The 17,282-nt window shown below is 42.3% G+C and overlaps 1 protein-coding gene across 1 annotated transcript in view; it reads right to left on the reverse strand.

The window, feature by feature from the left end:
- LOC121047452 (solute carrier family 13 member 5-like) overlaps positions 1-17,282 on the reverse strand; it is a 53,354-nt gene that overhangs the window by 14,874 nt on the left and 21,198 nt on the right. Inside the window, exon 2 of the mRNA XM_042292421.1 lies at positions 1,191-1,364. Within this exon, the coding sequence (XP_042148355.1) occupies positions 1,191-1,364 (174 nt within the window). The remainder of the gene's footprint in view (positions 1-1,190; positions 1,365-17,282) is intronic.

A 17,282-nucleotide genomic window follows, 5' to 3' on the forward strand; every position in this document is an offset into this window, starting at 1 on the left:
GAGTTTATTCACCCGAGTCTTGGCAATTGAAAACTGCGTGCTGGAACGCGTAAGTACAGAGTCGACTGAACTCGATAAAACATGGCACTTTATGTGCCCACGAATCAGGGATGGGCAGTATTTCAAATACAAGTATTTGAAATACGTATTTTAAATACTTTGTGTATTTTGCATTTGTATTTAATTACGAATTGGGTAATGTATTTGCCGTGTGTATTTAAATACTAAAACGTGCGTATTTAAAATACAATTGTAATTAAATACAATTTTGTGGGTGAAATTACATCTTGTTTTTATGCATATGGTTGTAAGATATAGTCTCCATCCATTATTCGACCATGGGGCTTTTTTTTCTTTTTCTCCTCCGACTTTATTTTAAAGGCACTGTCCAGAGCAAGAAGAAAACTACGTTTTGCACCGAATGCAGTGTCTCTCAACAAGCACAAGCATTTAGTCACTTTGCGATCACTATTCTTGCCCTGCTAGTCCAGGGCAAAATAGTGACGAAATCGACGTTCACAGGCAGACTGGCTAAATAAGTGCCTGTGACAACTTGTGATGCTTTCCAGCCTGATTTCCATCCATATTTTTGCCTGGAACATTCTAAATGCGCGGGTCGTCCAGAGTTTCGTAACTGGTGCGAGTCGCAAGAATAAAAACTTCTCTGGCTAGTGCTGCGCGTCTTTGGTCTTCTCGGTTCTTTGTTGGTATATACCAAAATGTAATCGACAAAAAAGCTGCTTGAAGTTCTGTAATTTTTTCCCCTGTTACGTACAAGCTGATTACATTTTTTCGTGATTATATTTATATTACGTTACTAGAGCCTCGCACACTAACTCCCGATATGCGATGCAAAATTAAAATGAGATACCCAGAAACCTGTTGCAGGTGCCCTGAAGTCACTGACGCAAATTTTGAGGAGTGTATTTGGAAAAGTATTTGGAGGAGACCAAATACATTTGGTTGTATTTATATTTTGTACTTAAATGCTTTTGAAAATGTAATTAAATTTGTAATTAAATACATTTTTGACGAAGTATCTTGTATTTGTATTTCGATACATATTTGCATGTATTTTGCCCATCCCTGCCACGAATGCATGTTTCATAAGAATCAGTCGGCTGGCGCGGTAAAACAGTGAAAGATGTTCACGAGCATCCTGCAAAAAAAAATTAAATGCCGCCGCTTGCCTCGCTGGCGTCGGCCAGTGCCAGGCCTCCGCCGAACGTGAGAAGCATTCCCCAGGACATCTTGTTACAGACGACGCTCCAGGACAAGATGCGCTTTTCGATGTCCGTGCCCGTCATGGGCACGGCAAAAATACCGCGACAGCCACGAATGCGATCGAAGTGTCGTCCACCGTGCTGCGCAAGACAGAATAGGAAGATTTTAGAACGTATCTTGAAGAAAAAACTGTGGGGGCATACGAAAAATCACGTGGCTTAGACGCTACGTCAAACACAATAAAGGTACGAAGCACTTTGTGGGGATTTGAACGAGCAACGCCTTCTATTGGAATTACACGCACTGTGACTATATAAAGGACTCTTCAAACATGCATCTCTTGTTCGGGATCGTTGCAGCGCTATCTCTGAAGTGCCACCACGCAAACAATGTGACCGTGATGGCACCGCGTTTTTTGGATTACTCTTGTAATGCGCAGTTCCTACTGTGCTACGCTGCCTCCGTTCCTACGCAGCAGAAAGGGGGGGGGGGGGGGGGGGGGGGGGGGAGGGGAGGGCATTGTTAGCCCCCCCCCCCCCCCCCCCCCCCTTTCCCCTTTGCTCACTCCGCGCAGCGCTAGGCCAACACCTCCTCGAAAAGGAGGCCGTAGCTGTCCGAGTGGTTACGTCACAATGTCGGAGAAGGAATGCCATGGCGCAACTGCGTGAAAAAATATCTGCTATCGATGTGAACAAAAATGTTCTTGTCAAGCGGCGCGGTGGTGTTCGTGTGCGTTTATCTGACATTAATATACGTTTTAAAAGCGCACTCTTGTATAATTTATTATATATTTCATATAAATGTAATAGACAGCGTGTTACCATGGTTGAAAGTAACAAATTTATATTTATGATTATTCCCGTAACCGCGGGACTACGTACAGTCCCGCAGCTCCCCAGACTTCTCGAATGAGCCGGCGGTAGTGCGACATTTTCTTCCCTCATATGGGCTCCGGTTCTGGTAAATTTACGTTGTGTGTGAGCTGCTGATTGTCTGAAAAGGGACCCTGAGACATTTCAGAAAGGAAGGAAACCGATAAAAATCCAGTAATTGCCGCAGTGAGCGCGCACTAGCAAAAGATGGGTCGACAACGTTAAGCCTTTCGTCCTACAATGCTGCCGCTGCTCCCGTGTGTGGTTCTTTTGAGACTTATTTACTTCTTCCCGTCATTTTTCTTTCGTCACCGCAGTCTCGGGTTTTGTTTTATTTTTATTTTATTTTTTATTTTTTTTGCTGGATACAGCGGCATTTACTTGGACTCGCGGAACAAGACCTGCTACGGTTTGAGTGACATGTGTGGGAACTAGTCAACATTGACACTGGTCGATTATCAATAGACCTCTCTCTCAACAGAGAGAGACTTCTTGGAGTTCGTGTTGAAGGCTCTTCGTGGCGGATAATGCGGGACGTATGGATACGATAGACAGGCGAGACACAACTTATTTATGGGCTTTCTTGGTCATGTAGGACCCGAGTAAAACGCTGCAGTGTTTTTTTTTTTTTTTTTTTTTTTTTTTTAATTTTGTGATAAAATGGAATTTTGTTCTTCGTCGTTATTCATGTGCACTTGCGTCGACATTTGTAAATATGCGTGGTAATCTAGTTTTCCCTGGAAGAAAAATAACAAGTTGTGAGATTAATGAAAGTGTATTGTTGGTGCTTATATGTTTATTTCTACTATTCTTATTTTATTGCCTTCACCGCGTGTGTACTTGAATTTTAACTATATTAAAGTAATGGTATTATTGCATACAAAATAAGTTATGTTTTGTTCTAAGGCCGCTCAAGCCCATAAGGAGAAGTAAATTAGCTGACCGTAAATAGTAAGTTTAGTACCCCTGACAGGCGGCAAAGTTCCTATATTTTCTTTCAATGATATGGGACTTAATCAGCTCGCGGTCTTGAGTGATTATACGAGCGTCGCAAGCTGGTTTGTCGACCCCATAATGTAATTCGATCGACAATTACATTAGTTTTGCCACGTGGCCGGGGTATAATGCAAGAATTCCGTGAGTGCACGCCATAGCATCGCTTACATGATCGTGACACTTGTCTAGACGCGTCCACGTTCACTACGTCCACCGGATTTTTGACTGTGAACTGTTTTTCTTTGTCCAATCACTGCATGTCTTGCCATTTTGTCGAAGTATTTTTGTATAAAATATGTATTCCTACATCAATAATTGCGTGAATCAATGTTTTCGACTTAAAACAATCACATTTTTATATATACGTCTCATACGCGTACCTTTTGCCATTTGGTACCGATTATCTAGCGGCGTAATATTTTTCCCGTGTAATAAAATGATTTTCAGACCCTTCGCTATGTGTAGCTTTAATTTTAGCCAATAAGACACGCGTTTGTGACTGAAAGCGCGTTACGACGGTCGATCTACGCGCGTTGCCTTCGCTTCGACACGCGCCCCTGGTGGCCTTCCTTTGCGACGTTACGAGAAGAGCGGTACGGCCTTAGTTTCTAGGAGGAGTTGGCTAGGCCTTTGATCGGAGGCGCTATGACGTCAAGTCAATTTTTCCACGGCCTTATTACGGAGCCACAGAAGCGACCACGAGCAAGCAAGGTCTGTGTGCTTTCTCCATTTAAGGCTACGCGGGCAGAAAATGAAAGATGAGACGAAAGCATGTGGGGAAGTCAGAAAATTGAGCTCTGGATGGAAGGATTAGTGGGTACACCTAGAGCTATAGCAGCCTTTGTGCCCACTGAGCTCGTCGAACCAGGTTAGAACGCGGAACGCCGGCACCCTGTGTTTGGCTTTCACATTCGAAAGCGTTCGGCAAGTGCAGTGGAGATAACGGTAGCTTTGCGTCTAGCCACCCATTAATCATTTCAGCTAGACCTCGGCGTTTTAACGTCCCCGCGCGCACTTGTCTCCTCCTCTTCCTCGGTTTCTGCCCGCATGGCTTTAAAACGATTCCTTGAAGAAAAAATCCATTCACCGGGTGTTTTTTTGTTGTTTTTTTTGCATGCGTTGCGCGGCAAGAATTTTCTGTCACTTTTTATTAGTGCCCCGAATGCGGCGTTTATTTGTTTTCCTAATGCATTTAGGCTAAAACAAAATCACGTTTTTGTGTGTTTTTTTACCTCGAAAATACTCGCCCAACGCGCAGTCTCCACCCAAATATAGCACTTGCGGTCGAGACGAGATTCCAATGTCTCCGAACTTACCTTTATCTGATTTTAAACTTATACGTTGCTTCCTTTCGCTTTACTATAAAAAATGGCGGCAAACAACTGAGAATCTGGATTAAAAGCGGATTGCCCACCAGTGAGAAAACGGCTGTCCGCTCGCAAATAGTTGAATGGCCTCTGGTACCAAAAAGGGGCCCTTCTTCTCATTCAATAAATATTTTAAAAAAAAGCTTTTTTTTAATTTTAATTAGAAAACGATAAGTTCCGAAACTTTTGCCTTTGGTTCCATCCGCGCTAAAGCTACATTTGAGCGGGGTCGAGCGTCAGACAGTGCGTACTTTACATTTGCGATGAGAAAACACGGTTTCTTTTTTACCCACACAGCCGGTCCCTCTCAAGCAGTTCACTCCCACAAGCGACAGGAAATAATAGTCAATTTCATTTCAAAGTAACAAGTAACGCCGTGGCACACCGGGGTATTTCATTTGACAGAACAGAAAACAAGAGCAAAGTTCAAGATGTTTGCTTTCCTTCCTTTTCTTTTCAGTTCATAATCAAACTTCCCCAATAGCTGAACACATTTTAACTTTGGATTAACGTTTTTAACTGTCGATAAAGGCAAGTCTGCAGAGACATCTCGCGTCACGGACGCATGTGACGTCACGGGATTACGTCGCCCAAACTCGTTTTCTTGACCTAACATTTGCTATTTCACCGAATACTAAACATTTCTTCTTGAAGCAGAGGCTGGTATAAGTCTTTTTTCTTATTAAAAAAGCTGCCTTTGAAGAACCGAGAGAAGCAACTCCGGTGGCTCACTGAATGCCCAGGATTTTCTCCCATCCCCTGAAGAAGATTGGCTTTCTTGTATACCAGAGAAGAAAGACGATTGCGAAAACCAGCACGACGAGCTTTTCGGCCCTTCTGTAAAAGCGAATTGAACAACGAACGAATATAATAGCCGAATTAAGTGAAAAGCATAATACAAACAAGGTTCTCAGCTTCGTTTTCAAATTCAATTGCTAAACTGCGAATAAGTGGACACTACATACACATCAAGGGAGAACTTGAAAAGTCTATATTGCTCCTCATTACTTCATGTTTAAAGCCTTCTTTTTTAAACAAAAAATAAATTTCCTCATTATACCTATTAAATAAATACATTATAATAGACATTGCGAAAAGTTCCTAAACACTGAACGTATTTTTATTAGTTTTAAACAAGGTTTTCTCTCAAAAACTAGTTGTTATACATATAGACGAAGCGCAGATCTATTTACAGGTAAAAAGGGGCTAATCTTTCTCGCGATAAGCGTCTCTATAGCTACAGCAGTGTGTGTGCGCGCGTGTGTGTGTGTGTGTTTGTGTGTGCGTGTGTGTGTGTGTGTTTGTGTGTGTGTGTTTTTGTAACTGTTTTCGTTTTTCTCGTAATAGGCGCCTCTGAACGTGAAACATGTTCATATTCAAATAACGGTATGTTTCTGTCAACCTCTCCACCCCAACCGCCCGCGCTGTAGTGGCAACTCCATTAACGGAAAATTGCATGAAATGTGAACGGGAAAACTATATTTTGCTGTTCCTTATGTCGGTCACAGCCTTAAGAAATTTGCTGTTTCCGTGTAAAAACAACTTAAAGTTTTCAATATTGTTTATAAGTCCTATATAGATGGGGAAAAAACAATTTCAACGTTAACTTATTTTGTGAGATTACTGGGCCACTTGGTGTGTTTTATTTTCAGTCCACTTTTAGTTTATACAGCTATCAGGATATCAATGGAAAAGGTGGACCCCCCTCCCCCCCTTCCCTTTAAAAATATAAAATAATATTACATGGCATTATTGTGGGCGCGAAGGAGAAGCTGTGACGATCGCTCGCTTTGCACAATGGGCTACAGTGTTTCCCGCAATTCCATCCGTAGGAAAAACGATCATCCGTAAATCAACGGCAACGACGCAACGGGCGGCTTATTTTTACGGCGCAGGCGATCGACCCCCTAAAAACGCAGCTCACTCCGAACTGGCTGCTCGTGGAGATAAACGCTGCTGCCGTCACATATAGCAACGTGCATCACGCAGTAGTGATTAGGGATGTCACGAACCACCCTAGGTTCGATTTCGTAAGGTTTCGAAATTTCCGAAGCGAACTGAGGTTCGAATTTGATAAATTTTGATATTTTCATTCCGACCGAGGTTCGAATTAAAAAAATTTTGATATTTTCATTCCCGACCGAGTTTCCAATTCGCAAATTTCGATCACAGTGGAGTTTCGAATTTGAAAGGTTCGAAGCTTTAATTGTTTTTAAAATTTCGGGTTCGAATATTTCGAATATTTTTTTTTTTTTTACTTTAGGTTCGATAAATTCGAAAAATTTGTTTTCCTTGGGATCTGAAGTTCGAAAGATTCGAAGATTTCAAAATTCTTTAGATATAAAATTCTACAAATTCTAACGCTTCAAATTTTTAGAGAGATAAAGTTAAAATATTCGAAGATTTCGAATTTCTTCCCATATAAAGTTCGGAAAGGTCGAAGGTTTCAATTCCCTTTTAAGGCTAAATTCGAAAGAAAAAAAACTTCAAAGGTTTTGAATTTTTTTCAAGTTTTCAAAGTTCGAAGTTCGAAGTCCGGTTTTCATGTTCCTCCACGGTCTCAGTTTCAAATAACGTTTTAACGACTCACTGGTTTTCACAAAATTAGGATTAGAAAAGTTAGGGTGCAATATTTACACTCCGCGAAGTTGTTCAGGCAATTAAATGAGACGACGAGTGTCCCAAATGTTCTAGAATATTTCCCAGTGCAGAGTGACGAGTGACCATAGATCACTAACTGTGACCGCCAGCCCAGGGGGAAGGGGGCACACGAACGCACTGTTTTACGATACTCATCCAGTTCAAAACGGCCAGGGGCGGGCAGGAGGTTGAGGCTTGAAAAACCTTAAAGCGACTTGGCAAACTACCTCCCTACCCCTTACCTTACACGCTGGTAGTAATCCTCCGATCGAACGCCGCCCAAGTGACGCTAACATATAGTAAGTTAAGTTTGTAATTGTCCTGGAGGGTCATTTTACCGGACGGAGAAAACGCCGCGAAAAAAGCACAGAAGTAAACACAATTCGAGGTCGAGGTGCGCTCTACCATACCAGTGGCGTCGGAAGAGGAAAAACGGGGTAGGGGGCGGCCTCCAGCTTTTATTTTCCCCCTTCCAGATATTTCGGACAGTTAAAAAAAAAATAATAATAATACGGGGAAAGAAGGCGTGGTCGAGCTTATTTTAATCTGAAATTATTTATGCATATGTATAGCTACCGTCGCTCTTCACTGCAAAAAAGATCGCTTAGATGGTCATTGTCAGAAACTCGTTGTCAGAAGGCACTACTTGTCGCATGGCATGCTTAGTGGTTCAGAAGTTCAAGGTGATGTATTTTCGACCTAAATAACTGTGCCATTGGTAAAAAAAAAATAATAATAATAAAAATCATAAACATAATAATAAATGCGGGGAGAAAATGCTGGAGAAAAATAAAAGTGTAAAGAACTCAGAGGCTTATAACTTCGAAACAAGTTTCTCCTATCAAAATGTGTACAGGCTAAAAGAAACACGTCCGAGAAACGTAAAGCGAAAAAAAAAAAGATATTTTTTTAATGACGTGCTGAACTTCAACAATATTAGAAATCTTCTCCCATGAGATAATTTATTCCTTAAAGCAAAAAAAAACAATAAATACATTATTTTGTATTCTGCAGATGGCAATTTTATGTACTGTCTGTGGTCTTAATTTAAACGCGATACCTCAAACAACTTAGACGAAAAAAAATATCAAGCTTAGGGCATAATTGCCCGTAGATTATTGTCATGGAATAAGTTTGCTTTTTGTGTCTCGAACATTTTCGAGTGTTGCTGAAGTTGTTCTTCATTATTTGTATCCTCTTGTCACTTTGATTTGCATTGCCGATTTAGTTTGTTGTTATGTTATTCTTTGTGCGTCCACATTGTACAGTGTACTTGCTGTACCGTGCTCAACTTGCCTTGGACACCGTCTAGGTGTCTGGCAATATTTCCGAATAAATAAATAAATAAATACATGTTTGAACATTTCCTCAAAACTAATCTTGAATAAAAATAATCACATCTTAAGACGATAATCACATCTTAAGACGACGAACGTCGAACTTTTACCCTAAAAGTTCGATGTTCGTCGAACTTTTGACTTTTCAGCAATCGAAAGTTGGAAACTTTTCTAATTTTTAAAATAAATAAGTTCGTAAATTATCGAATTACTTAGCGTAAGAAGTTCGAAAGTTCGAAAAGCTTCGAACTGTCTAGTGTAAGAAACTCGTAAGTTCAAAAATCATCGAATTTCTTGGTCTACCAAGTTCGACAGTTCGACAAACATCGAATTTTGTAGCGCATTAAGTTTGAAAGTTCGATAGAATCGAATTTTTAGCGTAATAAGTTCGACGGTTCGAAAAGCGTCGAACTTTTTAGTTTAACGAGTTCGAAAATTCGACTTCCGTCGAATTTTATGATATAGAAAGCTCGAAAATTCGAATTCTTTGGAATCTTTCGAACCACTTGATTCGATCACTGTAACTTCGGTTCGAAAAATGTTCGCGGCATCCCTAGTCACAAGAGCTGTCAATCACGGCACCCTTGGTCATCCTCAAGCATGGTTTTATTCGACAGACTTAAACAACGTTCTTAACTTTCCTGCAACCTTCAATTCCAATGGTATATGGTATGAGAAAAACTTCTTGCCAACATATGATTTATTACTACCGATGAATGACCCCAAATCTTTAGCGCGTTGCCTGTTGATTGGCCTAAGATATTTCTGGGGTTCTTTCTTACTATCTAGTTAGCAAAGGTCGGGATATCAAACATCGGTGTTCTTACGAGAATAAAAAAAAACAAAAAAAAAACAATTAAGGCCTTTTCACTCATGCAGCGGACCGCTACAAGCATAGCGTTGACCTCAAGCTATGCGCGTGCTGACGGGAGCGTTCGCCAGACTGTTGCTCATGGCAGACGATAACTAGTTGACAACACGTGAGGAGCGCAACTCCGCGCTTCGTTGCATGTGAAGACCGGACTTTGGAATGCAAATGCAACGCAATTAGAATGCAACACAGTTAGATTTAGAAACATTATCATTTAGAATGCCAGGAACAAGTCGGACCCGTTAACTTTTGATAGCGACCTCAAAAAGCATTTCTCATTTAAAAAAGAAATGGGCAATGTTTAATTGGGGTCAATACTTTTTCTGTAATTTATTCTGGAAAGCCCTCTTTAACTTCAAGGGAATGTGAAAAAGGTACTTTATTAACTCACCGGACATTTCCTAGGCTCTTATATTTCGCCAGAAAGGTGTCATGAATGGCTTCTTTGCTCGTATCTGTAGACCTGCCAATACAAATACAGTAACGTTGCCGCAAAATAGAAATGGTCTGGAGAGTTTTCGTGCGCGTTGAAGCCTTGGCAATCAACTTTCGGGTGTGAAATAAAAGCCAAGAACAGCGCCAAAAGAAAAACACAACTTGAAGAAGTGCGCAGCTTTAACTCAAAACTTTATCTAAACCGAACCTCTCAAAAAGTGTACGTGCTCTAATCTGGTAGAAACATGCAGATGAATAAACTGTGAACTGTTCGAATGGGACAAATGTTGTACACCGCCGAAAGACAAAATCTCTGGCGGGGTAGGGAATCAAATTCCGGGCTTCATTGTAATCGGTGAGGTAAAGTATTGCAAGGGTTAGCATACCTCAACAGTTATAAGGAAACCGGAGTTCTATTCCTGCCCCTCTCGCCCACCCGCCCCCCAAAAAAAGGATTTGCCTCTGATAGTTCTGTCTTTGTAACATCCCATTCGAACAGTACAGTTAATTAATCAACCTATGTTTACTATTTTCCGTTTAAGACCACAAAAATATCATGAAAATGACCAGTAGTGTGCTCTAATGTACAGAGCGCGACACTGTTAGCGCGAACAAGCGATCGCCGGTTTTTCCAGTTTTTCTTTTTGAAACCAAGGAATGTCATCCAAGTTATTGTTGCTACGGAAAGAGCTCATTTAGTTCTATAATGTAAGCGATAAAATTTCGTGCTTGCTATTACTATTCAGAAGTAAAATGCGAAAATGTGCCGATGTCGTGTTCGCGCTAACAGTGTCGCAATGTGTTCTATAATTTCCTAGCGAAAAATAAAGAACTTTTACTCAGCAGAGGCTGGGTAAAAGAAATCACTGCAAATGCTGAAGGTGCGCGAGCATCTTGAGACGCGGTTTGAGTCCCACACAGCTCGTGCACTGGCTTCTGCAGTGCTTTCTTTCTCCCGTTCTCAGCAGAGACGCTGTTTCTAGCAAGCCGGCCCAGATGTCGTATATGCGTGTTTCTCTCGACCAGGGGGCGCTTTAGCGTCTGAAAGACACGACCACAAAAGAAACAGTGTAGCCTCCGCTAGCTTCCGCAAGACGCGACCATTTAATTTTGATGTTCAACAGCGTCCCTAGTGTCTTACCCTAGATGTCTGTCAGCGTCTGTCCCCGCGCGCTAATAGAGCATGTGCAAGAACTAAAATTTTGAAAGCAACAAAAAACAGTTCAGTGTCTTTAAAAAAAACGCCATATAGTAATTTATTGGAAACAGAAAGAAATTTTGGTTCCTTTGAAAGAAATGTTCGTTGTCTCTTGTCCGGAGTTTGTTTTATTATTTCTGTTGCCAGTCATTGTTACCAACACGCTCTTCAGTTAAAGTAATTGATTCTTGTTTTGTTTTACAGATTTTTATTAACGCAGGCGACTACGGTGAGGCACAACCGTAACGCGACCTAAAAATACCCGGTTACGCTCGCCAGGACGCCGCTCCAAACTTGAGAGGTACAGCCCCATAGAGTTGCGTCTTAATATGAAATATTCTCGGGTAAAAAGTAGGAATATTCAGATCATAAAAATTCGGACAAGTTCAAATTTTTAAATTTCCGAAATAAATATTCTTGATTAACAATCTTTTTCGTCGTAATAGAACGGTATCGCTAATTATTCAACAAAACTCGGTGAACACCGTAAATACCGGGCGTCTAGTTTTCCGCAGGGCACCCGGGTTCCTTTCATTTTGTTGATGGAAAGAGCAGCAGATGGCGAGGCGCTGATAGTTTCCTAGCTTGGAAATTTCATTTGCACTGCAATAGATCGATCTCACCAAGCGTTGCACGCATGCGTGACGCCGCCATAACTGTAGTTCATAGGACGCAGATGCCAGTTCACGAGACAGCTCATGTCGCCTCGCGTGCTCTGCTCGCACAGAAATCCAGCGGGGTTCTCGCGCGTGCAGAAAGACTACAGCTCCCACGATGCATGACGGCAGCGGATGGGTTCGAGCCCCACCCCTGCCCGTTTCGATCTGGATGAGCATCGTACCGGCGTGCGGTCGTGTATCACTACTGCTTTATGCACGTTAAAGACCCCAGGCTAGCGGCTGTACCGCACTGGCTAAATTTCTCATCTACAGCTGGGAGACTCGTCGCCCCTGTGAGGCAGACCAAGTTCTAGGCTGTATAAACACACACACAACCCAATTTGACGGCAGCGGTGGCGAACTCAAACTAGCTGGTGAGATCGGTCTATTAAGAGTACATGTTCAATGTTTCGGCAAAGATCAGTTTGTCTTCTCAACGATAACGATGTCTTTTCGTCCGCCGACCCCTAGCCATAAACAATAGTGATTGACTGTTCTCAAGCTCGGTCTGGCAGATCTCGCGAGCTTCGTTCACAAATACCTCACACTATCTGCTGGACTTTCCGTTGGTTTGCCAGATCCACAGGTTAATGCTTCCTTTCTTCTTTAAATATAAGAAAAGAACGGCCCATATTAGCAACTCCAGAGAAGCCATGCCTCCTTCCCACCGGAAAAGACTTGAAGGAGTGATGCGGGGAGCTAGCGCCTATCCAAATGAGTATCAAAAACAGTCGCGGCCCGGCGACTGAATGTGAAACAGAGGAACAGAAACTAATACACGCCGATGTTCTTGCGAATACCTGAAAACGGCTCTGGGAGGCCGAACTGAGCACCGCGCGAATTTATCAAACAGAGCAACTACCGATTTCTTCGGCTGCTTTGCGTTTCAGACAATCAAACGGCTCTAACACGGGTGTTAATACTGACAGGCGTCGCATGTGCATGTAGTAGAGGATGATAAAGGCAGCCACGACCTCGAAGAGTGCGATGGGAAAGAACGCCACCGTCCACGGCATGTAGGTCAGGAGATCAATCTCGGGAAATCTCCTGCAATAATCATTTTCAAATAAAAAAAATATTTATTATTAAAAGTACGATTAGACAATCGCGAAATCCAGGAAAACCTACAATGCCCAACGCCTATCATCCCCGTATGGGTGCTTCTCTGGAAAATTATCTACGCTAGAAGTAATAGCTGTGGGGGATCGCTAGCCGAATGGGCTAGCGCACATCAGCTCCGGAGCACGGGGAGCGAAAGCTCGCGCTGCAGAACCCGTGGTATCCTGGGCTCGATCCCCACCCCTGCCAGTTTCGATCTGGATGAGCATCGTACCGGCGTCCGATCGTGTATCGCTACTGCGTGGTGTACGTTAAAGACCCCAGGCTCGCGGTAGTACTGCTCTAGCTAAATTCCTTATCTACAGCTGCGACACCAGATGCCCGATGGGGCTAAATAACTTCCGGGTGTAGAAGCATACTTAATAATAGCGATCTAAAAAAAAAGTAATGTACCAACAATAAGCTGGTCATACATTTAACCTGGCAAAATAATATAAATGGGACGTATTATTTTCTCTAGTACTTTCGTGAGGCATAAATTACCTTGTCAGCCCTCTGAATGTATTTTATAATTGCCGTAGCGCGCACTGTTACTTCGGTCGTACCGAATAGTATGTACCTTTATTATCATTGCAAAAGTGTAATTGCTTCAGTTACAGTATTTTTCTTTACCGGTGAACGCTGTTAAACTTCGCTATATTTAATGCCCAAACCTGTTTCATAGCAGGTGTGTAAAAACGAGCGACGATTCTAAGCAAAATAAAAATGGAAATGAATGTAGAGTGTGTTCAAAGTTCACCGGTATTCCGGTTGCGCTTATATATCGCCAATATGGCCGTCCTGTCAGTATATATAAAAGTGACCCCATCGTGCATCTTTACGCGGGGTTAAAAACATTCAACACGTAAAGTATAAAGTACGTGGGTGATGAAATGTCTCTTTTTATTATTTCCTAGGACGCGCAGCTTATCGGGCACTTGTTCTCTGACGTCTCTTTATTTTCAAAGATTTCGAGCGTGAGGGTGACGTCCTGAACGCAGAGCAAGCATCTTCCCACATATTCATCTGGAAAAATAATAAAGCAGTAGTTATTTATTGCAAATCATACTATATTACGAGGCCTTCAATTGAATTCGATCGTCTCCATGTACACGGAGTCACCGATCCAGCGTTATGCTGAGTAGTTCTTGCAGTCTCTCTTGGTTTTTGAGACGGCCTTCGTTCGTATGGCACGTATATTCCCCATGCTGAAAAGCGCCGACGCAGTGTTCGTGCTAACAGTGTCCGACAGTACACATAAATGCATATATGAAGCTGTTTTATAGCACTGTGCTTAATGCCCTGAACTTGAAAGGAAAACGCCGTAACTGACCAATATTTTCGCCCGCGTGACTGAGAAATGTTTTAAGCTAGTATACGTACACATTATTTGTGATATTTGCTCTTGTAATCAAGTACATAGAGAAAATACACTAAATTTTTTCCATAGAAATGCATTACTGGAAGTCAACTTTCGACAGGTTGCTGTTTGGTTCAATTTGCAACTAAAGCGCTCGATATCCTTACTTATCCAAGTACCGCCATATTTTGATCGTGCCGCGGGCGCACCTATTGGATGTCGAAGACGCGCCGCCATTTTGGGCTCATGGCGCATTCCACACCCAGACGCGCACGCTCCTATTGGTCTTCTGTGGCTGCTGGTGACGCGCCCACGTTTTGCAAGCACGCTCCTATTTGTCTACTGTAGACGGCGGCGCCGCGCCGCCGCGACAAACTAGATTGGCGGCGACGCACCGCAATTTTTGGATCAAGTGCGTCCCAGCATGCACCAGCTTGGTGGGACTTGTTTATAAAATTCCTCCAACGCTTTCTTTGTAACAGCACACTAGTGCCAGTAAAACCTCTAGCGTACATTGTAATGAGTACGAGCCAGAGCGAGCGCAAACCGGTGCGTGGTCTTCAGAATAATATAAAGTTCTACGCGGAGCGCAAGTTCGTCTGCTTATTTTGCAGGGCTTGTGGTGACGTCAGAATGACGCCGAGCTCTGATTGGCTCTGAATGAAGGATAGTGGGTAGATCTCAAGGCAGCTTGTTTTGAGGTCTACCCGCTATATACTTCAATCAGAGCTAATCAGAGCTCGGTGTTCTGACGTCACCACAACCCCCTGCAAATGAAGAAGACGAACTTGCGCTCCGCATACTTTACCTCACAGGTTTTGTGCAGTGATAGCAAAGGCAAGAGTGCGGCACAGTCTGTATACAAGGAGCCATCGAAAATTTTCCAAGGCTAATTTCATAGCGCAAAAACGAGGGCATCAAGATGATGCGTGTGCAGCAGTCGGAGCAGGTGCCTTCGTGTTTTCTAATGCCAAATGGCGTCTTTCTATGAATACTTGGACCTGCGCTACACGAGCTTTTGTGACCAAGTGCGCGAACATATTGACAATTTTAGCATGGAGTGCGAACCAGAGCGAGAGCGAATATCAGATCTGCGTCAAACACGGCACATTGAAAACACATTTTTTTATGCTTTCGTGTGTTTAAAATTCAAGAAAAATGTTTTAGTGGACCATACTTCACAAGCTGTATATTTTCGATCGATGCGAAGATGAACATGCGAGATATCACGCGCAGGCCACCACGGACGCCTCTGCATGACGCTCTCAGCAGACTTGTACGGAGTTCAACTACTACTCAAGTTACTGTAGTTTTACTACTTTTTTGAGTATTTTAGTAACTTTCAGTTACATTTTGATTTCGGTAATTAATAGTTTACTTGAATTACTCTTTCCGGGTAACTTTTACTCAAATTACAAATTGTTTTCGAATTTCAGTGGTAGGTTTACTTATATACAAACGTTCCTGCATAAAAAGAGAAATGTTGGAAGATCGGCAGATATTTGCAAAGGGGGGGAAACATGTGGCATAGGCAAGGTTTAGAAGGGAGGGTAGTAGTTTGAACGGTCCGAAACTCTTTAAACTTTTCACGAGCCCCCCACTGCAACAACCCTGCTACGAGGCGCAGGGAGCGGACAGGACACGTCGCAAATGAAGTCGAGTAACTGCGGGATTAGCACCGAAGACTGGTGTTCCTTTGTTACCCGAAGCTCAAGGAGACTTGAGGCATTTAAAGAAAGGGCTTGTCCCCGCTTCCCCGAAACGTAGAAACTCTCGCCCACTACAGGAAGTGTACACACTGTATCCTCACTCAAAGGAGGTAACAAAATGCAGCATCCGCTAAGAAGTTTATCTGGTTCTCTTGTATAGTTTGCGCTGACTTTCATGACGTCACCTGGTAATTTCTCTGAGTGAAGTAATGGCGGCTATAAGATCAATACGAATAAGTGCCTTATAAGTTGATTATGTTAAATACTTCGTCAGCGAGAATAAAACAATTACTTTGTGGCGGCTTAATTTTGGCAGCCATTTCAGAAAAAAAAAACTGATGCACCTCCAGTTGTACCGTCCTTTCCGAAAAAAACTGATGCACCTCCTATTTCCTCTAAAGCAATGCATACCAGTTTAAAAAAAAAGGTTTATATGGGATGAAAGGGCATTCTGAAAGATTGTGTTAAAAAGTAATTCTACTTTACACTGAAAGCGCATTTCTAGTACTTTACTTCAAGTTCAAGTACATTTTACCCGGCGTACTTACTACTTTACTTGAAGTACATAACCTCTCATTTACTTTGCATTTCCAAACAGTGTTTAGACGTACTTTACGAAACACTGTAAACAAGCAAGCACTGTCTGTAAAATCACGCTCTGGCAGTGTTAAACCTCAAAGGAGAAATGATACATCCGCAGCACATCATTGACCAAAAAGAGAAAATACAAAACAATTAAGCATGCAGAAGCAGAATCAGCAATTAAAAAATTTCTGTGAAAACACAAACCACTTTATATTCGGCCAGCAGAATTTCGCTAGCAGATCAAAACTATAGAGTTAATATAATGTACGCTAGAGGTTCAACTGGCGCTAGTGTCTATGCGACTTCCGTGACGCAAATTGAAGCAGACAGCAACCAGTCTACTTTTGCGGTGCTCCTGTACATTTTGTTTCTTCGCCAGAAAATAACACAAAACGCTTTGATCATTTGGGTCGTACCGAATAGTATGTACCTTATTTAACATTGTAAAAGTGTAATTGCTTTAGTTAGCGAACTTTTCTTCATCGGTGAACAATGTTTAACTTCGCTACATTTCAGTCCCAAACATGTCTTTCGCAGCAGGTGTGTAAAAACAAGCGACGATTCAAAGCAAAATAACAATAGAAAGGAATATAGAGTGTGTTCAAGGCTCGCCAGCATCCCGGTGACGCTTATATATTGAAAATATGCCAGTCCGGTCACTATATGAAAATGACCCCGTCGTGCATGAGCGGATAAAAACATTCAAGTAAAGAATAAAATACGTGGGCTATGAAAGGTGTCTCTTCGTATTGTTTTCTCCGCCGGGCAGCGTTTATCCGGCACTTGTTCTCAAAGATGCCGAACGTGCGGGGGATGTTTTCAACGCAGAAGAAACATCTTCGCATATGTTCACAAGCAGAAAGAACAAAGCGGTACTTACTTGTTTAAAATCGGAATATATTACGTGGCCTTCAATTTATTTGGAGCGTAC

This window comes from Ixodes scapularis, unplaced genomic scaffold (assembly GCF_016920785.2).
Source record: "Ixodes scapularis isolate PalLabHiFi unplaced genomic scaffold, ASM1692078v2 PGA_scaffold0__279_contigs__length_252992795, whole genome shotgun sequence".
NCBI lineage: Eukaryota > Metazoa > Arthropoda > Arachnida > Ixodida > Ixodidae > Ixodes > Ixodes scapularis.